Raw genomic sequence first — 25,493 nt, 5'->3', positions numbered from 1 at the left:
GAACATGAGTCAAACCACAAGTAAAAGTTTAATGGACATATTGCAAGTAAATTCATATGCAAAATTCCTTCTACCCAGTTTTTGAAGACTTCAATATACTAATAAATAGAGATGTTGTACTAGATCAATGTGTTTATAACTCACAAATAGTAGATCACGTGACCACAGTCTGGGTTGAAGAAAACAATAACAATATTTCATTTGAAAGAGAGATTATTGAGTTGATGATCAATCCCAAAAAAAAACTTTATTTTTTTATTTTTACTCTACTTTTATCAATTTAAATAATCATGGAATTCAACCACGGGCATTGCACGATGCATCTCAATTAGTACGTACAAAATTCAAGCCATATATGTAACAAAACTAGTTGGATTGCACGTGCAATGCACGTGGTAAATTTTTAAATAAATTTCATTAGCAAACAAATATCATGTCAGAACAGAATATGTTTCAAGAGTAATATAACAGGACCAACCACCACGAGCAACAAATGAGAAACATATACATATACACACCAACATAGCAATTAATGTCATGTACACTTCAGCTTCACCAGCCAAAAAAATCCTTGGAACGACTTAAGGATGGAAGGCATTGTGGCAAGAGCCACCTGCAAGCAACATAGTTTATTTAAATGTCTGATATGTGTTGCCAGTAAAATTATAGTTACTTCCATGTAAAAATATGAAAGGATGAAAGACATATGTTTATATTAATGAACAAAATCTGGTACTAAGAAAGTTAACTTAAAGCACATGTCCAAATAAACTGTATTGATATATAGTGTGAACTGAGTAGCATACTTTGATTTGCACATAAAACCTCATGAGGAAAGGTAACGAAAATAAATGAGAGCATATCCAACAAAACATCCTGCATAATAATTTAACTGGCCATTACAATAATAAACAAGAAGCATCCTTATAACTGCCACGGGCAATTAGAGCCTTACAACTATATACAGTAGTTTCATGAGCTCAAAATACTCTGCGACTGGCTGCGAGTTCTTACCGTAGCCCCCGCATTCCTTCCTTTTGTTTCAAAACGAAGTGAGCAAGTGCGCGAAGGTTCAGAAGACCGATTACTTGATTTTAAGAAAAGATCTAGATTCTTCTGGTATTTCTCCGTGTCTTCAGAACTCACCATTGAATCATGTTCTGAAGACCCCTTCTCAAATGTTAGTTTGTCTTCTTCGTCATCGGACCATTAACCGTTGTCTTGGCTATCTCGCATGGCTAGGTCTTCGTACTCTTCATCAGACTTGGTTGAGTCTTCATCAACGGAGCCCTCCATTTCCATTATATATTAGGAAAAAGCAATCAAACCGGCATATATTAGGCAGTGATTCCATTATTCTCATTCGAAAACACTGTTTGGCGAACTACTATCCTTAAAGTTTTTTTTTAATCAAACAATCAGGAGCAAGCGTGTTACTTTTTATTTACTTATTCACTTACTATCATTTAAAAAATTTACTACAGAAAGAGCAACTACTATAAATTACCGCCCTTCATTTATTTACTTACTATCTTGATGCTAAAAATAATTTACACTGAACATCTCATCTGGTACCGAAAAGGGTCTTGAATTCATACCTCTTCAAGTATAATTTCTTTCTTGTCTCCGTTGCTTAAATCATCGTCATCAATTCATACATAAACTGGGTCGTCATCTCCTTCTTCTTCGCTGCTTGACACTGATAAATCTTCCTTAAGCTGGAAAAAAGAGAGGAGGTGAATAAAATTTAAGTCACAAAATAACAATTACAACAATCAGAAGGTAAACAGTAATCAGGGAAAGTTCGCAATCCTGCCACAGACAAATTAAAATTTAATTGGAATTTTCTGTCATCTAGCAAGTAGTTACATCATAAAAAGGTGACATCTAATGAGATCTGGTCGTGTATAATCCAGTCTATGGTAACACTTTGTTATCAGTGAAAACAAATGGTATGTATATTGAAATTGATTGTTAATAAAGAAATAAAATTAACAAACAAATGTATATTTTGAATACCTTTCGCAATGAGGGAGCTCAGAACAAAATTGCAGACGATAGGCATAGAGTCCAGATTTCTTAGTCCAGATTTCGCTAGGAGGGAGCTCAGAACAAAGATGCAGATGATAGGCATAGATCTCAGATTTCTTAGTCCAGATTTCGCTAGGAGGGAGCTCAGAACAAAGATGCAGATGATAGGCATAGATCTCAGTCAATCCACACACATGAAAGCCATCATACAGAAATATTTGGCATTACACTTTTGAATAACATCTTATAGAATTTGTCCATGATTTGAATCCTTTTTTTTCAAAGACTCATCAACATAACATTGTGTCGAGATAACCCAAAAATATTTTAAATGCATTTTAAAAGTAATAAAGTCAAGTATTTGTTAAATATGTAGTTAGCTTGACATAATTGAGCGATAAGTTTAAGCTAATAACTGCCAAAAAAATCAAACCATGTAATATTCATGAGACAACTATATGTGCATATGGTTATAATTCATAAATTATTCTAACAAATAACATTCATAAGTTAATCCTCATAAAAGCATACGAAAAGATAAATAAAATTCCTTCAACATATTTGTAAATGTATTGAAAATTTAAAATTGTTCGTATTAAATTTTTTTTTCGTTGATCATTCCTTCTCGACCTTTATCTTCTTTTTTGGTAATTCAAGTACTGCATCATCGTCTTCAATGTTGATTATGTTGTCTTCTTGGAGTTGAATTTCTTGTGCTATTATCTTTCCTTGTGCCCGTTCATCCTTTGAGTTTTCATCTAACTTCACAAGGAACATGTATATCTTTCCAATGTTTAGCACAAACTTTTGGAATGGCGAACTCTGATTATTTTTCTGTTTTAATGAGGAAACAATTAATTAATTATACATGAAACATATGGTTTTATATGTTTAAAATATAATAAAGTAAGAAGTTACCTCTTTTATATCAACCATGAATTTTTGTGCCTTGCATCCTATAAGAGTTTTTGTTGCGTCAAAAAGTGTCACTCTTGCAGAATCCGTCTCATCTTCAACTATGATTTTAACTACATACCTACATTTTGTATTATCATTGTGCATTAGATGATATTTGTATAATTAATTTTTATATTTTTCTTTTATGAGTAATTGATAGTAATTTACCTTGGTATACTGTCTTCATTTGTATTTTGGCAATTTTGACATTTGTCATAAATAGAATTTTCAACCTTTTTGTTGCAGCCTTTGCAAGAGTATATTTTGGCAATTTTGACATTTGTCATAAATAGAATTTTCAACCTTTTTGTTGCAGCCTTTGCAAGAGTAGTACCAAGTCTCATGCCTATTTAAGATGAATAGAATTTTCAACCTTTTTGTTGCAGCCTTTGCAAGAGTAGTACCAAGTCTCATGCCTATTTAAGATGTTAGTTATTTTTCCCGTAAAGGTGCCATATTGTGCCTGTATATTTTTTAAAATTTAGTTAGTTATAATTGTAGTTTATATATATGTAAAAATAAAAGAATTGATTAAATAAATGTAAATGTAAATAAAACAAATAGGAAAATTATTTTAAAAACTAATATAAAATAATAATGGAAAATCAAGTTGAAAGATATTTTTGATAACTTTGAGATATTTAAATTTTATATGATTATGGAAAAAATTTAACCATTATAGTTAAGAAATCACTTCATGTTAATTTTATAGGTTAAAACTTGAATCAAATTTATTTATCTTATCTTGTTTTTAAACTGAAGCCCTTGATTCATTAATATTTTATAATAGAATTTATAATAACATACCCCTAAAGTTGTCCGTGATGCTTGGATAATTTTAGCAATTTTCATTTTTGATACATTTTTGAATAGCTTTGATGGAGGAACAATGGTCTTGATATCATTTTTGGAATGAGCCCTGCATACAAATTAAAAATTTTAGAAATTTAATTTATTAAATAACATTTTATTTGGAATTACCATTCTTGCATGTCCTTAGCAAGCTGTATTTCAGGGTTGATGCATATTGTTGACGCAATTTGCGAAGTCATGCTCATCTCCCCTGAATATTTTATAGTTATAATTAGAATTTGATATTTATTGATAATTAATTTTCAATTTAATAAGAAAAATATTTTACCTTTGTACAATGAAAATTTAAAATCTGATAATGCTATTATAGTTGTGTCATTAATATTTTCTTCGATAATTGAGCCTTCATTTTTAGCTAAATCTCCGAATAAAGTTACATACAATGTTATCCCACTGTTTAAGAAAAAGAAGACATTTTTTGTTAATATATTATATTTTTAATAACTAATTTATTTTGAAATAAAAGCATGTGTGTATACTCTTTATCTATTATGATGATATCTCTCCTTGTGTCCTCCTTATTATATCGTGTAACGTACTTGATCATAGGCTTCACATTGGCTACTATTGCAAGAACATCTGCACAAAAAATTATAAAAAGTTTAAAAATCATTTATAAGTTATAAAATGGAAAATTAAAAGTTTTTTACAAATTCTTATTAATATTCCTTGTATCCTCCCTAGAAATTGCCTCCTTGATTGAGATGAAGTTGTTCAAGATTTTGTCAAATCGGAATTCAGCTTTTGATTCTTTGATAGAGACGTTCTTATTCAATGTCAACTCAATTGACTCATGTACATTTCCGTAAAGCGGGTTGATTTGTTTGACTTCTCCATTTGAGATGTAAACAACTTGGTTCTTCTGAAGCATGTGCTTATACATTTCAATAGTTTCTCCAAACATAACACATTGTATTTTTTGTCCCTGCAAATATTACTAATATTATTTCACAAATAATTAATACATTAACATTCATTTAAGCCTATAATAAAAAGATTGTATGGATTTATATATTATCAAACTCTGCATTATTTTATTAAAGTGACATCGTAATTTACATTGTACAATAAGATAAATGATAGATGATATAAGTCATTTTAAAATTTAATAAATAATTCTATATTATTATAATTTAAAAATCTCTATAAGTTAAATATTTAAATTAGTTTGATCATTCAACTTATTATTAATATTTAAATTAGTTTGATCATTACGTAGAATAAGTTTAAGAAAATGATATTTGTTGTTGAAAATTTTTGAAAATGAATCAAATGTTGTTGTATAGCCTCTTAACTAAATGCAGTATTAATTTATTTAAGAATAAGCATCAACAATTATCAATAGTAATATATTATGTAGAATATTGTTACATCACCTCCGAGTCGGCGAAAATTAGTTTAAGTAGTTTTCCTGAACCTTTACTGTTCTCATAAGAGGATTCAATAGTTCTGACTTCTGAGGATGACTACACGAATGGTCCACTCTTTTTGAAACTTCTTTAATTAGCGTATTTGGATGTGTTGAGTTGGAGCTTCATTGCTAGTTGACATCATGCCTGTAAGATTTTGAATAGTTTGTTATATATAATATAAAAAATAATGCATATGAAGTATTAAATAAACTATAAACTATATATATAGATATATATGAATTTGCTTTAGATTTTTATTTTAATTTATAAATTAAAAGTAGTTATAATGGTTAAAGTAATTTTAATTTAGATTAGGACATGATTGTGAAGGAACAAAATTCATGATGTAATAAGGAAGTGCTTAATTTTTGGAATTTTATTTATATAATAAAACTTTAATAAAAAATTAAGATACTTAATATTATAAAATCATAACCTTCAAAAATGTTATTTGCTATTTGAATTAGTCTGTGAGGTCCGTTGGCTGGAGAACTTCCTTGTATACAATATTCTTTGTGTAGCTTTCCTCTTCTTCAATTTTTCCATCTAATGTTATTAATACTTTGGTTGTCATCATAGAAGTACCCCGCGACAAAGCAACATATAATTGCCTATGAGAGAAAACTGCTTCAGGTAGACAGATACCTACATTAGGTATTGTTTGCCCTTGGGATTTATTAATTGTCATTGCAAAATATAATCTTATTGGAAATTGTTTGCATTTGAACTTGAATGGTAATCATTCATCTTCTGCTGGTGACAATGGTATTCTTGGCAAGAAAACTTCTTTCCCTTCGTGTTGGCCCATTGTTATTTTAGCTTGAATAACATTGTAGTTAAAATCTTGACATATCATTCTTGTACTGTTGCAAAGTCCATTAGTTTGATGCAAGTTCCTCAGTAAAATTATTGGACAATATTTTTTCAACATAAGCTTGTGTGGTGGTAGTCCATTAAGTAGCAGAGTGTTCAAAAATTCTTCTTGATAATGATGATTGTTGTCATCAACTGCTTCATCAAAGATGCAGAATTCTTTTCCTTCTCTTGGAAACTTTTTTATTAGTCTATCATTTAACATGTCAACATATTTATTTTTTGTTGCAAGGATCGCTCTATCTTTCATATACTCAATAGACTTGAAATTCTCATCCAAAGATGGAAAAATTGAATTTATTAGATAATCTTCTGGTAAGTCATCACCTTGATTCTTGATCAACATTGCAGTAGGCAGTTTTATTAGATCCTGGGTAAATGTTGGTTCGTCCCCATTTCCAATCCTAAGAAAAAATTATAGTTACAATCACTATGAACACAAATAATTAGAAATGAGAAGAAAGTTGCTTCACTAACCTAAATCGCCCACAACCTCAGAAATGTTTCCAAGAAAAACAAAGCAAATCAAACCAAATACAATATCTGCATTTATATGAAAAATGTTAAAGTATTTAATCTAGACATAAAAATGTATTAGAAAGTGCACATAAATGATGCCGCCTTGAGAATGCTAAAAACATCTTTTTAGAAAAAAAGCTCCTGATAAAAATGTTTGGTCAATTATTATAATTGTTGATTTTTAGTTTATGCATTATATATTTTTCTCAATTTCAAAGATTTTTTGCTCCTGATCTGAATGAGATATCATGATTGTATGTAATATGCATATGATCAGTTATTACATGAATGTATATGACTTACATCATTCCTAAATCATTTGTTTGCTTTTGAGTACATTGATTACTTGAGAATTTTACAGCATCAATGAGACATGCAGCACCTAGGCTTGTGAAAGGGATGTAAGCTTGAAAATGATGTAATATGGAAAACGAAGAAATTGTAGGATTCCACTATTGTCATAGCTGAAACATCTGGTAACTAATAATGTAACTGAGACTGCCTTTATCAAATGCACTATCTTTATCAAGACATTAGCTTGTCCATAGAAAATGACTTGCTTATATTGTTTACAGCCTGTGTACTCAATCATTGTGCTTTTATAAAAGTATTTTTTGATCCTATTTCCTCAGCAATTCTACTTATACAGTCTTTACTTCAATTAAATTATCATAGATATTCAAAAGAGGATCGAAGACATTTTAGAATGTTTCTTAATTTAGCTTCAAATATAACTTATTGGATATAGTAGTCTTTTTGAGAAATTCTTTATTTATCATGTAGACTGATAGTCGTCATTCTTCATAAGCACACTATCCAGTAAGTTACTTAAGATTATTTATTCTGATCTTCCTCCTATAATATTTTCATACATTGCCTTCAATTGCAAAAGATAATGAACTTGGCATGGCTCTTACATAGCCGCTTATAGAATTGTTATATTTCCATCCTAATAGTAATAGTAAATTGATGATAGAAATGTAAAATACATCCTGATATAATAAGTTGTATGTATTCAACTTACTTTCTAATCTCGCTCCAGCTAAACTTTGATTTTTGAAAACCTCGTCGCTTGAAACTGCAGGAAATCGACAATTAGGGAAAAATTAGATCAAAAGGAAAGGAATGAAGAACAAAAAGGGTAAAGGTTGAATTGAGCAAAACTAAAGATTAGAGCTACGTTTTTGTGTAGCAGAGTGAACATGACTTTATGAAAATTGGTTGTTTGACATACATGACTTTAAGAAGGCTATTACTATTGTGACTGAGATAAACTTATAAGAAGGGGAGTAATATAAAATGCACTATGTTTGTTGGAAAATTTGTAGTAAAAAGACAATGAAAGAAAATTTGACTTGTATTCCTCTCAAAATCAATTACAATTTGGATTCCGATTACAAAAGAGAGGAGAATGAATTTGATTCTCCCCTTTGTTTAATTCTGGGTTCTTCACGGTGGCGATGAGATGCCTCCCTCGAATGCTCGCGTCGAGTTTGCTTCTCGTTGACGATCCGAACGTCTTGATTCACTGGAACGATGTCTTCTCCTCACGATTTGATGCTGTGAAGAACTTGCGTGGCAAGTTTTGAAATAACTCTTGACGAGTTGATAACTCTGAACGAGTTTTAGACGAACTCGTAGAGTAAGTTTTGAACTATGAGCGAGTTGATAACTCTGACGAGTTTTAGAAGAACTTGCAGAGCAAGTTTTGAACTCTGATCGAGTTGATAACTCTGAACGAGTTTGAACTCTTGAAAAAGAGTTGATTTGAACCGAAAGTTCGGTTAATAAGCCAAGGAAGAAGCTCCTGTTGCTGGTCTCCAAAACTCCTTGTTGCTGCAGAACGCGGCAAGATGCTCGATCAAGGATCCCCAAAAAGTCAGCTCCCCCCCTCCAAAAAAGAGGATCCGAACTCAGTTGAGTTTTGAGGTATTTATAGGGGGTTAAGGGTATAACTGCCCCCTTAAATATCTCTTTAATGAGGGTTTAATGGGGTCTAACTGCTCCCCATAAATCTCTCCATGATAGGGTAGTGATCCCCTAAAATCTTGGGGAGAAAACGGCTCTGGAACCGTTCAAATCGTGCTTGAACGAGTTAAACGCTGAAAACAGCGTTCTGGGCTCGAACTGTGCGTTTCTGGACCTGAAACGCACAGTTGAGGCTGAAAAACGCACAGCTGGGGCTGAAAACGCACAGCTGGAGCTGAAAAACGCAGGCTGAAAACGCACAGCTGGAGCTGAAAACGCACAGCTGGGTCTGTAAACGCACAGTTAAGGCTGAAAACGCACAGCTGGAGCTGAAAACGCACAGCTGGAGCTGAAAACGCACAGCTGGAGCGGAAAACGCACAGTTGAGCCGTTTAAAGGCTGAAAACGCACAGTTTTGTGCTGTTTTAGAGATGAACTCTGCGTTTTAGGCTGAAAACGCAGAGTTGTGCCTGTTTAAAGGCTGAAAACGCACAGTTGTGCTATTTTAGAGATTAACTCTGCGTTTTGATGTTGAAAACGCAGAGTTAAGCCTGGGCGTTTTGACTCTGTAATGCAGAGGCGAACCTTAGGCGGGCTTGGCGGGCTTCAGGCTAAGTCCAATGTTCTGACGAAGTCCAGTCTTACAGACGGACTTCAGAACACAACTTGCTACGAAGAACAGGTCATAACTTTCAAACCGTACGTCGGAATTGAACGAATTACATATGAAAATCGGCTATCTCGACGAGACGGGGCCATCCGAACCGAGCCGAAGGCTTCGGTTCGGTTCCTCCGTTTTGCCAAATTCATTACGGTTTGAGAGATATCTGCATTCTAATATGAAGAGACCGTCAATTTGTAGTCTCTTTTGCTAGAGCTTTGCACAGATCGTCCTCAAATTGTAGCCTTCTGGAAGTCGTCAGATTGTAACTTTCATCATCGGTGTTTGATGGGGGATAAGCTATCTATTGTGATTTTTAGACAGCCTACACACTAAATATTTTTTATCAAAAAAATTTAGGCAGAAAGGTGGATCAATTTCATGAATGGTGTAGCCAATTAAAAGAAGCCAAGTCCATTCCAAAGAAATAAAAAATTTATGCAAGAAAGGGCATTCCACGTGTATAAAACCTTTTTTTTCTAGAACTCCCTCTTTTAAAGGGTAGATAGATAGATGATTATTATTTCTTATTTTTGTGCCCTTGTATTTTCTTATTTTTGTTCATTATAGTTGATTTTGTACGCATTGTTAATATAATCCATGCTTCTTCACCAGGAATCATGGTAATTATCTTCCTAAAGATCTAGCAATAAGTCCGACTCAGGTTTTGCTTTTTTTTCCCCTGCATGAGATTGACTCTAACTTCTCGTAAAATGTTTCAGGTGTTTGATGCCCTTGCTATTGCCAAAATGCTTAGCGTCCCAATAGTAATGTCATATCATACCAATGTTCCAATGTGAGTCAATATGCAGCTTGTTTATTTATTTATTTTAAATTTCTTTTTTATTTTATAAATTTCATCCTTGACAAACCACTCATTGTGACCACAATGCTAGATGTGTAATTAAACACATGTTCTAACTACAATGCTAGACTTGTAATTAAACACAGGTTCTACGTATCTTGCTTTCTATCTGTGAAGTTTATGTTCATCTTATTAAGATGTTCAATATATGTGTATTCAATAATATGTAATAGAGAAAAATAGCAGCACGTAACCAGCACAGGACGAAAAAATAGAAACACATAGAGAAAGCAACACACAATGGACACACATTCCAGTACAGCACAAAGTGGTATCAGAGCAATAAGTAGGTAGTAAAATTGAGTGAGATGACAACAAGATAGTTCGTTAAGACAGCATTAGACAACACCAAATGTAGAGAAAGAAGGAGAAAACAGAATAAACACAGTAATATAGCAAATAATAAAGATCACACATTAACGGCAATGTAAGATAACACAGACAGGGAGATAGTAATAAACACATCACATCATATAGTTTATAACAGATCAAATGTAACAGAAAAGGCATGTTGCAAAATGAAATAAAAATTAAAAGGGCAAGGTGTAGACCATATCAATAACAATATGTAGTCAACATTCGAAAACAACATAAATCATAGATAACAATATGTAGTCAACATTCGAAAATAACATAAATCATAGATCATAGTAGGATATCACAATAGCAGTAGACATAAAGTATTACAATAATAGTAAGAAACAACAAACACATGAAAACACACATAACAAAGAGATGATAGAACATATAATGTATCGAGAAAATAGGTAGAATAACAAACAAAGCAATGATAATACAGTCAAAGGCACAAAGCATCAACAGGTTAATAACATAAGCACGGTAGTTCAGCGTAGTAGTACAATATGTAATATACAATTCAGGTGAACACATCAGTTAAACAGTCAGAGGATCAGAAATATCAGATACAACACACTGATAGTAGTTAGAAGTGAGAGTTAAGCAGTAGTTAATACTTACAACAAAGCATCACATTTTAGTAAATGTACAGTATAGAAGAAGGACATAAGTTATAGAGTAGTGGTATCAGAGCATCAATAAATGCAATAGACACAAGCACATAGAAGTAATAACACATAAGTACAACAAGAGTAACAAGGAACATGACAAAAGTGACCAGAGAATGTGCCAGTTATAAGAAATGAAAATCATGGTTGAAGCCTCAAAGGAGTGTTAATGGGCAAAGAGTACCAGAATGATCCTGGATGAAAAGCTTTGTTTTTATCATTTTTAAGTTTAGCCTGTACTGGGAATAAGTTACTGCCAGAGTGGAGAAAGAGTGGAGTTAGCTTGTAAACTGTTGTCAGTTCTTTTACAAGCTTTTCGTATGGTCTTTGTTTGAATTAAGTTGGCTGTGCTGTCTCACGCCCTAGAAATCACTCGCGATTTAAGATTAGCCTAGCAATCACTTAAAGAGAAGTAAATGTAGGGCACCAGCGGATGATCTTTTCACACCTATCCAATTTTTCTGATATCTGTAGCTTTTAATTAAAAAATTCTTTATTCTAATATTGAACATTTCTTAACCATTTCTCTGTATTTGATTAACATTTACTTTAGATTTTGGATGATATGCATGGTTGCCATCTCACGATGTTCACAGGTTTCAGAAGGGGATTCTGACGATGGTTATGATTCAGACACCAAGGTTAAACCCACATACTATCCCGAAGGTTGGTACATGGATGAAGATGGTCAGCTCTCATGGTTTAACGCTGGTGTCAGAGTCGGAGTTGGTATAGGCTTAGGAATGTGTGTTGGACTTGGGATTGGTGTTGGACTCCTCATGAGCTCATATCAAGCAACCACCAGAAGTTTCAAAAGACGGTTCTTCTAAACATCTGGCGTTTTCTTGCAGAAATTGCTTTGAGCAAAGCTCCTCAACTGCCTGCAATGTAGGCTCCAGTTTTGGTATGCCACTGTATAATAAGCCTTAGAATCGTAAGTGTTGAGTAGTCTGTTGTCTATCTCATTTCTTTGTGAGAGAGTTATATGCATGTAGGATGAGATGGGGAAAGTTTCAGATAAAGCACAGAAATCTAACCAGAATAGAATTTTCAGGTTTGCAGGATTGCGTGGTGTATTTGCTGTAAGTATGTGCACTTGGAAGAGGCTAACTATGCCTGTGTGCGGGGGCAAAAAAGAGCGGAAAACAGACCATGGGATGTAAATTAACGATCTGTCTCAACACTATAATCTGTTATTATGAACTGAGTTCCAGATTCTGATAGGGATATAATTTTCCATAAATAAGTTTGGTCCAGGAAAGAAGGTTGTTAACAGTTTTCTTTGGGGTAAGTAAGAGCTTACATTCTCATTTAATAGAGTACATACTCCCTGTACACTCTCAAGTGACTCAACAAACAAACAGAGTCACATCCCAATCTAAGAAAAACCTATCTATGTATACAAGATTATACTCCCTTTGCATCAAAGAAACAAAGAAATAATGTTTATATTTAAACTTCAATCAACATAAGGTATAGTACACGAATTCATAGTAAGAAGAGATGATTAGAGACTCCAGAACACAAGCGTGAGGGAATGAACAAGGTTGTTTCTCAATAAACATACTCAATATCTCACAAATCACACAAACACATACAATAAAAGTAATGGTGTCAGCAATCATATAGTAATGTTATAATATATTGAGCAACCAAAGTATATATTTACTCAGGTTTTTATGAATCTCTGTATATTTACTGCATTTTTATGAATCTAATATAGTGTATGATGGGATTTAGTCAAAGATAACAGGTTTTTTTATGATGTTATCATAGATAATATACAGAGATTCATAAAAAATGCAGAGTATGTATATTTACTACATGATCATGTTTTTAGATGTTATCTTAGATGTTATCTTAGATAATATACAGAGATTCATAAAAAATACAGAGTATGATGTTATCTTAGATGTTTTTTCGTCTCTCATTTTCTTTTTGTTGTTGTTGTTGTTGTTCTTCTTCTTCTTGACTTTTAATTCATCTGATTTTTTCCTGTCTCTCCCAGAATTTTATTGGGTTATCTTTATGATGGCTATATTGCTACAAGACAAATGAGGTAAGCATTCATGTTTCCATATCCTTGCATTAGTAATGGTGTCAGCAATCATATAGTAATGTTATAAATCACATACTAACACATTCAACAAAACCACTTAAAAAATATAATATTATCGTATATGCTGTAAACAATCTTAGACTAATGCAAGTTCTCAATAATTCACTTGCCAATCTTAGACTAATGCAAGTTCTCAATAATTCACTTGCTACTAACTATAAAGTATTTAATTTAATTTTAAAAGGATCAAATCATACCTTCGATCTTCGCCAATGATTCTCCTTCTTGATCGTAACCGATGCCCAAAATCTGAGAATTGAGGAGATGATGGCAGAGGGGTAGCGGTGATGATGAGGATAATAATACTCATCTTTGGCAATTAATGAGTTAAGAAAGTGGGACGGTGTCGCCGATGAAGAAGCGTAACCGAAGGAGCAATTTCGTAACCGAAGGAGTGGAGAATGAAAGGAACGAAGGCTAGGGCACCCGATTTCTTTAACTCTGTGTAATGATAAGGTGTAAATTTGTTATATTTATAATAGTTGAAGGGTATTTTAGGGATAGGAAAATTTTTCAAGAACTCCCTCTTTTAAAGGGTAAATAGATATCCTCTAAGTCTCTTCAACACATAATACAATACTAGACTAATTGTTGCCGATGCAATGCAACCGTACTGGATGCAGAGTACAAATTACATCGAGTGAATCTGTATTTTTAAGGATCAGCAGCAGCGTTCACCTCTTCTCTTTTATGCCAGACCACATCTTTAAGGCCCATTGACATGCTCTTATAGAACTGGATAAATCAGGAATAAAGAGAAAACAAGTTCAGATCACAAGAAATTAGGTCTACTTAGAATTCTGAGAGATGATGAGAGGAAAGCATATAATTGAAGACCTTATGGAACTCGAGTGTATCACCGTTTGCTTTACGAAGCTCTACCATACACAACGAAGGTGCTACTTCGAAAACCTTTCGGGAGAAAATTTAAAGATTATGATGATATCAAGGAAATGAACAATAAACGGTACTATATGCGAACTAAAAATTAGGTACCTCCGTTGCTATAGATAAATGACCTTTCCTTCCACTCTTTTCACCTTGCAGCTTCAACTGAGGTGGAAGTAAGATTTTGTCACTAAGAGATGCAATTATTAAGTAATTCATCAAGTAATGTATGAGTATTGACTACACCAATGTTTCGAGGAGGGGAAATACCTTATAGTTGCGTTTCTCAACATTGAAACCCAAAGGGGTGGCTGCTTGCTCGAGTTTTGAGAGTACCTCATTTGCAGGTAGTTTTGACGTAAACCTTGTTTCCCTCTTCACAAGCCCCTGCTGAATTTTTCTTGGATAAATTTGATTTATTAAAATAGTCGAGCATTAAAGCTCTAGAAACCCTCAACAAAGTGCTACGTGCATAATGTGATTGTCATTATGTTGAACTCAATTCCAAGGATTTTTGGAAGTCCTTCAAAATTGATAAATTTGCATTAAATTTAAACATAATATAATATATTTATAGGGTGATTCAGTTAAGTATGTGCATTCGTATGTTTACAACAGAAAAGTTTTTATCCTAAACTTGGTGGATTGGTTGGATGAATCTTATTCTTCCACCCATTTCTGTTAAGGTAATCTCCTCCATTAACTCGTTATGCATATGCACGAAATGTCAATAACATTCTCATTTCTCCTACACTAATTTTTTTCCACATGTTTCTTATTTGCCCAACGTTCTGATCCATAAAAAAAGAATATGCTAATTTGAAACCATACACGGACCTGGGAAAAAAGGTATGAAATTCAATGAACATGAAATGCCCTATATAAAGGACTAACCATTGGCTTCTCAAATAAGCTTCCGAGATTCAGACCCTGGGATGTTGAAATAAGTTCAAATGCATTCATCGCAGCTGGCCTTTCATCACGTCTCTCAACAACAAGATTTCTTGGCTCCTACACGATCAAAGAACACAATATTAAGAATCCTTCAACATCCACCCCAAATTCTAGCATAAAAAACATCAATAGAGTTACCACTGATTCATTGAAAATATTATTGACATCATCAAGACTAGCGTCCGCTGTTTCAAATCTGGGTGGCTGGTACCCTTTCTTGAACCACTCGTTATCTATGACCTCAGAGATGGTAATACGCTGAAAATAGCCAATACTCATCAATTAGCAGCAATATTTAAAAACTACAGTTATATATCAATTAGAAGTGAAGACCAAAACTCACTGTTCGGGGATTAGGATCCAAAATTCTTTTGATAAGTTTCTTTGCACTTGTAGAGAACCAAGCAGGGCAAGAGAACTCCGCTTTGAAGATCTAAAACCGCACCCCCAACGATCAAGAAGTAAGCTTGGCAAATCTGCTAAATTAATAGGTAGTGCATACTAACATTCATATAACTAAATCGTACCTTCTTGTACAATGACATAAGATTAGAGTCCTCAAAGGGCAGGTAACCAGCCATAAGAACGAAAAGGATAATCCCACATGACCAGAGATCTGCCTTGGCTCCATCATAACCCTTGTTGTTGATCACCTAAATAGATAGACTCACTATCAAAAATGGAAGAGCTCAGCAAATAAGTTGGGTGAGGCAATAACAAAAGTAGTTAATATTCAGGACAAATATACATTATGTGATGCACTAAAGCGTACCTCAGGAGCGACATAATTGGGAGTCCCACATGTCGTGTGAAGCAAACCGTCTTCCTGCAAGGAAAAGGTTAAAATGTTATATCTCCAGAAATGCCTCTTTTCCATCCTCTAAGTATTAAGGCTTTGGTTTAAAAAATGACCATATTTATCAAAGAGAAGTATGAGGAAAATTCACCGAACATCCCTTATTAAATGAAAGCAAATCAAAATATTAGCCATTTGCAAGCATTAGTAAAAAAATGAATTTGACTTGCAATCTATAAATTTGTATTTGAATATACAAATTCATCTGACTTACTCGAATTTGCTGTGGTAACGCACTTAAACCAAAATCCGAGATTTTAAGAACCCCACTAGAGTCCAACAGTAGGTTTTCCGGCTGTTGAGATACAAAAGAGTTATACACACAAACAAGTTGAATTTGTAACAAAGTATTATCCAAAAATAACAAAAAGCACAAAAAGAGTCTGTTCCCGTGCCTTTAAGTCCCTGTGAAATACACCTCTGCTATGACAAAAATCCACGGCATTAATTAACTGCTGAAAATATTTTCTTGCATCATCCTCCTTCAACCGTCCTTGACTAGCCTAAGGAACAACAATCAAAGAACTAGTTAGCAAACTCGTAAATGAACACTGGCATATAGTAAATATTTAAGTGCAAATAGATAGATAAAAATCTTACAATCTTGTCAAAGAGTTCTCCACCCGTAACAAGTTCCAGAACAATGTATATCTTTGTCTTGCTGGCCATCACCTACACAACGACAATCACTTGAGCTAAGGAGGTTGTCAATGACGCCAACCAAAAAAAAAATTTGGGTGCTCATAGTAATTGTAACACAAGAGAGCTTGATCTATAGTAACAATTCAACACACAAAAAAGAAAGGATGTATTTTAGCAGGAATCATCAGAGTAGAAGTCCAATAATCAATAACGAAGCTAAGGAACTGATTTACGAACGAGCCACATAATTAAGAAATTGGAATTTATAGAAATATAGTGATACCGTAATGAAGCGAGATGATGTCTACAGACATATTACAAATCTCTATCTTACCTCATGCATTCTTGTTATGTATGGGTGCCTGATAAGTTTCATGGTAGTGATTTCTGTTAGTTTGGGTGTAGACCAAACTCACCTCCGTCCGGCGAGGAGCTCCGACGAGCTCGGAGATGATGCAGGCGAAGTCGACAGGAGAACCCCCCTAGGCGAACGTCGTTCCGACCTTGGCGTTTTGGCGGTTCGAACTCTGCGTTCGCCTCCCCCTTTTCAGCTCTGCGTTCGAGCGATGGCGAGCTCTGCGTTTGGATGGCGAGCTCTGCGTTTTTGGGGGGGTCCGAACTCTGCGTTCGAACCTGACCTTTGCGTCAGGTTTAGCCGCTGGCGACAGGCTGTCGCCAGCTCTCCTCTCCGCCTATAAAAGAAAACCCAGGCTAGGGTTTTGAAGTTGCTGAGCTTCCCCCCCTTTTCTTCCGATTCTTTCTCTCTGGCGGCGGCGGCGAACTGCCCTAAAACGCAGCAGCGTTTTCCCCAAATCGCAGTAGCGATTTCGATTTTTCTCCAGCTCTCAAAGGGGAATTTTGAGGGGAGATTAAAAGAGAGATTAAGAAGAGAGAGAGGAATTAAAGTGGGGTTTATATTGTGGGGTATTTATTCTCAAGTGAGAATTGAAAGGGTTCATACCCTTTGATTATTAACACTGTAGCTACAGTGTTTATTTGAGAAATCTCTTGATTTGTAATTTCTTGTTTGATTAATAAGAAATTATCTGTGTGGCTCCCGAGGACGTAGGCAGTTGCCGAACCTCGTAAATCTTGGTGTACCTTTTTCTATACTGTGTTTCTGTTGCATTAGGGGTTTCAGCGTTATATTCCCAACAACTGGTATCAGAGCGTGAAACGATCTAGAGAAAGTCAGATTCAAGTGGGAGTCATGGCCACAGATGAGGCAAAAATGAGACTTGAGAAATTTGATGGAACAGATTTCGGATTCTGGAAAATGCAGATAGAGGATTATCTGTATCAGAAAAATCTGTATCAACCACTATCGGGGAAGAAGCCAGATTCTATGAAGGAAGAAGAGTGGAACCTTCTAGATAGACAAGCCCTCGGAGTTATCAGATTGACGTTGACTCGCAATGTTGCGTTCAACATAGCAAAGGAGAAGACCACGGCAGGTCTTATGGCAGCTCTCTCAAATATGTATGAGAAGCCATCAGCCGCGAACAAAGTTCATTTGATGCGGCGGTTGTTCAATCTGAAAATGGCGGAAGGCGCGTCAGTAGCACAACACCTCAATGAACTTAATACGGTTACAACCCAATTGAGTTCAGTTGAGCTTGAGTTTGATGATGAAGTTCGGGCGTTGATACTTTTATCTTCCCTACCAGAGAGTTGGAACGCTACAGTCACAGCTGTGAGTAGCTCGTCGGGAAACAATAAGTTGAAGTTCGACGACGTTCGTGATTTGGTTCTCAGTGAGGAGATCCGACGGAGAGAAACGGGTGAAGCTACAACCTCTTCAGTATTGCATACAGAGTCAAGAGGTAGAAATTCAACCAGAGGAAACGGACGAGGAAAATCAAACTACAGAGGTAGATCAAAGGACAGGAGGTCCAAATCAAGGAATCCAAGCAACAGCTCGAAGGCTATCGAGTGTTGGAATTGTGGAAAGACCGGGCATTACAAGAATCAGTGCAAGAGTGCACAGAAGGAGAAGGAGGCGAAGGCAGAGGTGAATGTCACCTCCACCTCAGGAGGAGACGACGCATTGATATGCTCTTTGGAGAGCAAGGAGGAATCTTGGGTGTTAGATTCAGGAGCGTCGTTCCACGCTACTTCTCAGAAAGAATTCTTCAAGAAGTATACTCCCGGAAATCTTGGATACGTATATCTTGGTGATGATCAACCATGTGCTATTGTGGGCAAAGGCGTGGTGAAAATTAAGTTGAACGGGTCAGTATGGGAGCTGAAGGATGTCAGGCATATTCCCGACCTGAGAAAGAATTTAATATCCGTAGGCCAGTTGGCTGGCGAAGGATACACCACAACCTTCCATGGAGATGATTGGAAGATCTCAAAGGGCGCAATGACAATTACCGGAGGCAAGAAGACTGGTACCCTGTATATGACAGCAGGTGCACATTGTTCGATCTCAGTTGCAGCTAGCAATGAGACCTCAAAGCTGTGGCACCAGAGACTCGGTCATATGAGTGAAAAGGGGATGAAAATCATGCACACAAAGGGAAAACTCCCAGGACTGCAGTCAGTGGAGATGGATATGTGTGAAGAATGTATACTTGGAAAGCAGAAGAGAGTCAGCTTTCAGACAAGTGGCAGAACCCCCAGGAAGCAGAAGCTAGAGCTCGTTCACTCAGATGTTTGGGGACCAACCACCACTGCGTCGATTGGTGGGAAACACTACTTCGTGACTTTTATCGATGATCACTCTCAGAAAGTGTGGGTCTACTTTCTGAAGCATAAGTCAGAAGTATTTGAGGCTTTCAGGAGATGGAAAGCTATGGTCGAGAATGAGACCGGTCTGAGAATAAAGAAGCTCAGGACCGACAATGGCGGTGAGTATGAAGACACCGGATTCAAGAAGTTCTGCTATGAGCACGGGATCAGAATGGAGAGAACCGTGCCCGGCACGCCTCAGCAAAATGGAGTAGCTGAGCGAATGAACCGAACGTTGACGGAGAGAGCCAGAAGCATTCGAGTACAGTCAGGCCTACCGAAGCAGTTCTGGGCAGAAGCGGTCAACACAGCAGCTTACTTGATCAACCGAGGTCCATCGGTTCCATTGGAGCACAGAATACCAGAGGAGGTATGGTACGGAAAGGAGGTAAAACTCTCACATCTTAAAGTTTTCGGTTGTGTAGCTTACGTGCATATTAGTGATCAAGGCAGGAATAAGCTTGATCCCAAGTCAAAGAAATGCACTTTCATCGGCTATGGTGAAGATGAGTTCGGCTACCGCATTTGGGACAACGAAAACAAGAAGGTGATCCGGAGCAGAGATGTGATATTCAACGAGAAGGTGATGTACAAGGACATGCACAAGACAGATGACTCAGAGAGCGAGTCAATATTTGTAGATGCAGATGATGTCCCGAGTAACCTCTCGGAAGAACCCAATGCAGAGGGTCCTCAGCAAGAAGAGCCTGTTGGACAAGATGGTGCGCAGGAGCCCAACGCACCAGCTCCGATATTAAGAAGATCTTCTCGTCCTCCTGTACCCAACAGGAGATACATGAACTATCTGTTGTTGACAGATGGTGGGGAGCCTGAAAGCTTTGATGAAGCTTGTCAGTGTGGAGATGCGAGCAAGTGGGAGCTTGCAATGAAAGATGAGATGAAGTCTCTCATATCAAACCAGACGTGGGAACTAGCTGAGTTGCCCACGGGTAAGAAGGCACTCCACAACAAATGGGTGTACCGGGTGAAAGAGGAGCAGGATGGTTCCAGAAGATATAAAGCCCGGCTAGTTGTCAAAGGTTTCCAGCAGAAGGAAGGAATTGACTACACCGATATTTTCGCTCCCGTGGTGAAGCTAAATACTATCAGGACCGTGATGAGTATTGTAGCAATTGAAGATCTTCATCTCGAGCAGTTAGACGTGAAGACGGCGTTTCTTCACGGAGATCTAGAAGAGGAGATATACATGCACCAGCCAGAAGGTTTCTCAGAAGAAAAGAAGAAGAACCTGGTGTGCAGACTCAAGAAGAGCTTGTATGGCCTGAAACAAGCCCCAAGACAGTGGTACAAGAAGTTTGACGGCTTCATGCACAAGGAAGGTTTCCAGAAGTGCAACGCCGACCACTGTTGCTACTTCAAAAGATATCAGTCCAGCTATATCATCCTACTGCTGTATGTTGATGATATGTTGGTTGCAGGAGCAGATATGGAGGATATCAGAAGCTTGAAGCAGCAGCTGTCAAAGGAGTTTGACATGAAGGACTTGGGTCCAGCGAAGAAGATCCTTGGAATGCAAATCACGAGAGATAAGAAGAGAGGTCTCTTGCAGTTATCTCAGACGGAGTACATCAACCGTGTTTTGCAGAGATTCAACATGGGCGACGCCAAGCCTGTGAGCACACATTTGGCCAACCATTTTCGTCTATCGAAGGATCAGTCTCCTCAGTCAGAAGAAGAGAAAGAGAGTATGGCTCAGGTACCTTACGCCTCAGCTATCGGAAGCTTGATGTACGCTATGGTCTGTACGAGACCAGACATTGGCCATGCAGTGGGAGTGGTCAGCCGGTTTATGTCGAATCCAGGAAAAGCTCATTGGGAAGCGGTCAAGTGGATTCTGAGATATCTACGAGGCACCACACAGAAGTGTTTGCACTTTGGTAAGGGAGAGGTAGAAGTGCAAGGGTACGTAGATGCAGACTTTGGAGGTGAAGTTGATCACCGAAGAAGCACCACCGGCTATGTATTCACCGTTGGAACTACAGCTGTTAGTTGGATGTCACAGGTACAGAAGATCGTTACCCTATCCACTACAGAAGCTGAGTATGTTGCAGTGACTGAAGCCAGTAAAGAGATGATATGGCTTCAAGGTTTGTTGACAGAGCTGGGATTCAAACAGGAGAAGAATGTTTTGCACAGTGATAGCCAGAGTGCGATACACTTGGCGAAGAATTCAGCATTTCATTCTAGAACGAAGCATATTGCGCTTCGGTACCACTTCATCAGATCCCTGTTGGAAGATGACGTGTTGAAACTGGAAAAGATTCCAGGAAGTAAGAATCCAGCAGACATGTTAACAAAGACGGTGACAGTTCAGAAAATGGAGTTGTGCGCAACTTCAGTTGGCCTTCATGCATAGATGATGAGGGCGGAGCCACACAGGAGAGGAGCTTGATGAGATAGCCCGTTAACGACGGTTTGGTCTCCAAGTGGGAGATTGTTAGTTTGGGTGTAGACCAAACTCACCTCCGTCCGGCGAGGAGCTCCGACGAGCTCGGAGATGATGCAAGCGAAGTCGACAGGAGAACCCCCCCCAGGCGAACGTCGTTCCGACCTTGGCGTTTTGGCGGTTCGAACTCTGCGTTCGCCTCCCCCTTTTCAGCTCTGCGTTCGAGCGATGGCGAGCTCTGCGTTTGGATGGCGAGCTCTGCGTTTTTGGGGGGGTCCGAACTCTGCGTTCGAACCTGACCTTTGCGTCAGGTTTAGCCGCTGGCGACAGGCTGTCGCCAGCTCTCCTCTCCGCCTATAAAAGAAAACCCAGGCTAGGGTTTTGAAGTTGCTGAGCTTCCCCCCCTTTTCTTCCGATTCTTTCTCTCTGGCGGCGGCGGCGAACTGCCCTAAAACGCAGCAGCGTTTTCCCCAAATCGCAGTAGCGATTTCGATTTTTCTCCAGCTCTCAAAGGGGAATTTTGAGGGGAGATTAAAAGAGAGATTAAGAAGAGAGAGAGGAATTAAAGTGGGGTTTATATTGTGGGGTATTTATTCTCAAGTGAGAATTGAAAGGGTTCATACCCTTTGATTATTAACACTGTAGCTACAGTGTTTATCAGAGAAATCTCAGTTTTGAGATACGCTCCTAAATTGTAATTTCTTGTTTAATTAATAAGAAATTATCTGTGTGGCTCCCGAGGACGTAGGCAGTTGCCGAACCTCGTAAATCTTGGTGTACCTTTTTCTATACTGCGTTTCTGTTGCATTAGGGGTTTCAGCGTTATATTCCCTAAGAAATTGGAATTTATAGAAATATAGTGATACCGTAATGAAGCGAGATGATGTCTACAGACATATTACAAATCTCTATCTTACCTCATGCATTCTTGTTATGTATGGGTGCCTGATAAGTTTCATGGTAGTGATTTCTCGTTTGATCTGCAGAATATAACATGTAAAACTGTTAGCGTGGACGACATATTATGATGCAAATTGATTTGTGAACATACATAATCCAAAAGAACTGTGTATTACGATTTAGGATAACGTCCAAACAAATTAAAAACTGGCTTTGATCTAAGATATATTGTTTTCATGATATTAGACCCCCAAATTGGCCTTTATTTTGACACGTACAAATTTTATTAAAACAACTAAAATATTTGATTGTCTAATTCCAACCAAAAAAAAAAAAAGAGGTCCAGGATCTAATATAAAAAACGGCTATCTTGAAGTTCTAACTCGCTACTTGTCTCTGCAATTAATTAACATGTAGTGTGGATCACACAAGCAACTGATCCAGTACTTCACAAGCAAAAATCATATGACAAAATCCAGCCTGATAAAATCTCTTCGATAATGAGCCAACCCAAACTGAACAGCAAGCAATAAAAGGTTTTTTAAAAAAAAAGGGCTAAAATGCACTTAAATACCACAAAGTTTCCCAAACCCTGTCCAAGTTATATTTTGTGGCAGAAAAGTACTATAAATTGTTTTTAAAAAATGGGCACGTTAGTACCATCGATCATGCATATAGTACCGTCGATCATGCAAACGTAAAAAATTTCACCCCGAATGCTCCCACATGACATTAACATGTTAATTAATTTTATACATTAATTTTTTTTTTAATATATTATCATTAGACACATGCCAAGTCTATTTTAAAGTAGAATTAGTTCATCTTTTTATTCTGAAAGAGACGTACAGCCTTCCTTCCCCAATTAATGTAGAGAGCGCAACAAATAATACCAACCAAAACTTTCAATAAACAGCAAAATTTTAATCTTTTTGTCGGGTAAAAACTCAAAGAACTGACCTGGCCGAGCATTTTATGCTTCAAGACTTTATCTTTGTCGAGAATCTTGATGGCCACGTGTTCACCAGTCTCCGTGTTTCTAGCAAACTTCACCTTCGCAAAATTCCCCTCTCCCAGCGTCCTCCCCAGCTCGTACCTCCCCACCCTCGTCCTCGCACCTCCATTCATCTCAGCCCGTTAACCCGTTAACCCGCTAATCAAGCTTTTCAAAGCAAAATTTACCCGCAAAGATCGGATTTTTAACGGTCAGGATCGCTTCTTTATGATTCAATGGCGAGCGAGAACTGCGAGGGTTCGCGTTTTGGGTTCTCGTGAGAGAGAGAGAAGTTTCCTGGTCGCTGACGCAGAGAGAGAGAGAGAGAGAGAGAGAGATTGAGGACTCTGGTCTCTGATGATGAGAGTCGTTTTATAGAAGTACGCGGGCTCTGATGATTTGACCGCTGTTTTTCGTGGGCTGGATCTTTGGTGTTGGGTAAAATGATCCGTTAATTTCTATTCTGGGTTAATTGCAAAAAAAATCCCCTTAAGTTTGCCTGATTTGCGAACAAGTGACCTCTGTTTTAAAAGTGAGAAAAAAAAGCCTAAAGTTTCCTCTGTGTAAATAGACTACTACAGTTAAATAATTTCCTAAAGATCAAATCAATGGTTAAAAAAACCCTAATTTTGGGTTTAATAGCCTAAAGTTTCCTATGTGTAAATAGACTACTACAGTTAAATAATTTCCTAAAGATCATTAATGATGGCCAACTCATTATCCAATAGGAGAAGGACATCTCACTTGTCCCAATTATTGGTCTCATATTTTGGGTCCCTGTAGCAAAGCTCTATTTATTTTCATGCTTGTAGAGTAGATTTAATTTCATGTCTTTACTTTCTTGCTTTAAATTATTGCATTTATTTATTATAATTTATTTTATGGTTTAGATTTTATTTTCTTACAGTATTCGCCTTGAGGTTAGAACCCTATTGGGATTAGTTTTTATTTTTATTTATTTATTTTTCCTTGATTCACCTTGAGTCTAGCTAGAACCCTTTAGGGAATTGCTATTTTTTTAAAGATGTGAAACTAATACTTGTGGGAACTCTAGAAATTGCATGAAACTAGTTACTGGATTCAATTCTAGATTCATCATATCTCTAATTGAATCCTCCATCTTTTACTTTTTTATTTTTCTCTTTATTCTTGATTTTTCTCTCATGTGTTTCTTGATTTTATACCCTTCATATTTCTTTCTTCCCTTTTGTTAGTTTTGTTTACATTTACACTTTGGGGCTGTTTGGTTCATTTTTTAACTCGGTGGAAAAGTTTTTCACCGCCTCCACATCAGATTTTTCGTGGTCACGTAGGATATAAGTTTTCCGTCGGTTTTTTTCTCATCTTTGGTTCGCTAGGGTTGAAGAAGGGAAACTCGGTAAAAATCGCCGCCACATCAGATTTTTTTCTCTCCCCCAATTCCTTACTCAACCTCGTGAAATCGATGAAAACTGCAGCCACGTCGGCTTTTTGCCATATAAACAAAAGTTTTCCCTTTTTTCCATGCGAACCAAAAGAAAACTGCAGCCACGTCGGCTTTTTGCCATATAAACAAAAGTTTTCCCTTTTTTCCATGCGAACCAAACACAAGAAAAATAAATACATTGGTTTCCCACCATTTTTTTGTGTGAACCAAAGTGAAACAATCTATTTCTTGGAAAAGTTTGGAAAACTCAAAACTTATGTTTTTTTACATAGAAATGTATTTCCTTATATCTAGAAAACGAACCAAACAGCCCCTTTATCACATCCACTTTTTATCTCTCCACTCTCAATCTCGTTTTGTTTTTATTTACATACAATCACTCTCACTCTT

The 25,493-nt window shown here is 36.7% G+C and overlaps 1 protein-coding gene across 8 annotated transcripts; it reads right to left on the bottom strand.

Annotated features, from left to right (window-relative positions):
- On the bottom strand, positions 240-24,032 carry LOC109850202 (CBL-interacting protein kinase 23). Of its 8 annotated transcripts, XM_020420155.1 has the most exons (20): positions 23,644-24,032; positions 22,701-22,763; positions 16,602-16,673; positions 16,397-16,504; positions 16,216-16,296; positions 15,918-15,971; positions 15,673-15,798; positions 15,489-15,578; positions 15,284-15,403; positions 15,086-15,202; positions 14,462-14,581; positions 14,300-14,356; positions 14,141-14,215; positions 13,982-14,038; positions 13,501-13,744; positions 7,690-7,743; positions 6,624-6,689; positions 6,474-6,550; positions 5,238-5,417; positions 4,635-4,786 (listed from the first exon to the last, which is right to left on the bottom strand). In XM_020420155.1, the coding sequence occupies exons 1-15, from the start codon at positions 23,809-23,811 to the stop codon at positions 13,739-13,741; spliced, it is 1,314 nt and encodes a 437-aa protein (XP_020275744.1). In that variant the 5' UTR covers positions 23,812-24,032; the 3' UTR covers positions 4,635-4,786; positions 5,238-5,417; positions 6,474-6,550; positions 6,624-6,689; positions 7,690-7,743; positions 13,501-13,738. The 8 variants fall into 8 exon arrangements, with proteins under 8 accessions (XP_020275743.1, XP_020275746.1, XP_020275747.1 ...); XM_020420153.1 differs by lacking the exon at positions 13,501-13,744 and having other exon boundaries at positions 14,462-14,578; XM_020420156.1 differs by lacking the exons at positions 6,474-6,550; positions 6,624-6,689.

The sequence above is a fragment of the Asparagus officinalis genome, chromosome 7 (assembly GCF_001876935.1).
Source record: "Asparagus officinalis chromosome 7, Aspof.V1, whole genome shotgun sequence".
Taxonomy (NCBI): Eukaryota; Viridiplantae; Streptophyta; class Magnoliopsida; order Asparagales; family Asparagaceae; genus Asparagus; species Asparagus officinalis.
This window is presented reverse-complemented; position numbering and strand designations above follow the sequence as displayed.

Coding starts and splice junctions, on each gene's coding strand:
- LOC109850202 (XM_020420153.1), bottom strand. CDS start 23,811: ATGAATGGAGGTGCGAGGACGAGGGTGGGGAGGTACGAGCTGGGGAGG. Junction 22,764..23,643: donor AGCATAAAATGCTCGGCCAG/GTCAGTTCTTTG, acceptor TATATTCTGCAG/ATCAAACGAGAAATCACTAC. Junction 15,799..15,917: donor CCAATTATGTCGCTCCTGAG/GTACGCTTTAGT, acceptor CTATCTATTTAG/GTGATCAACAACAAGGGTTA.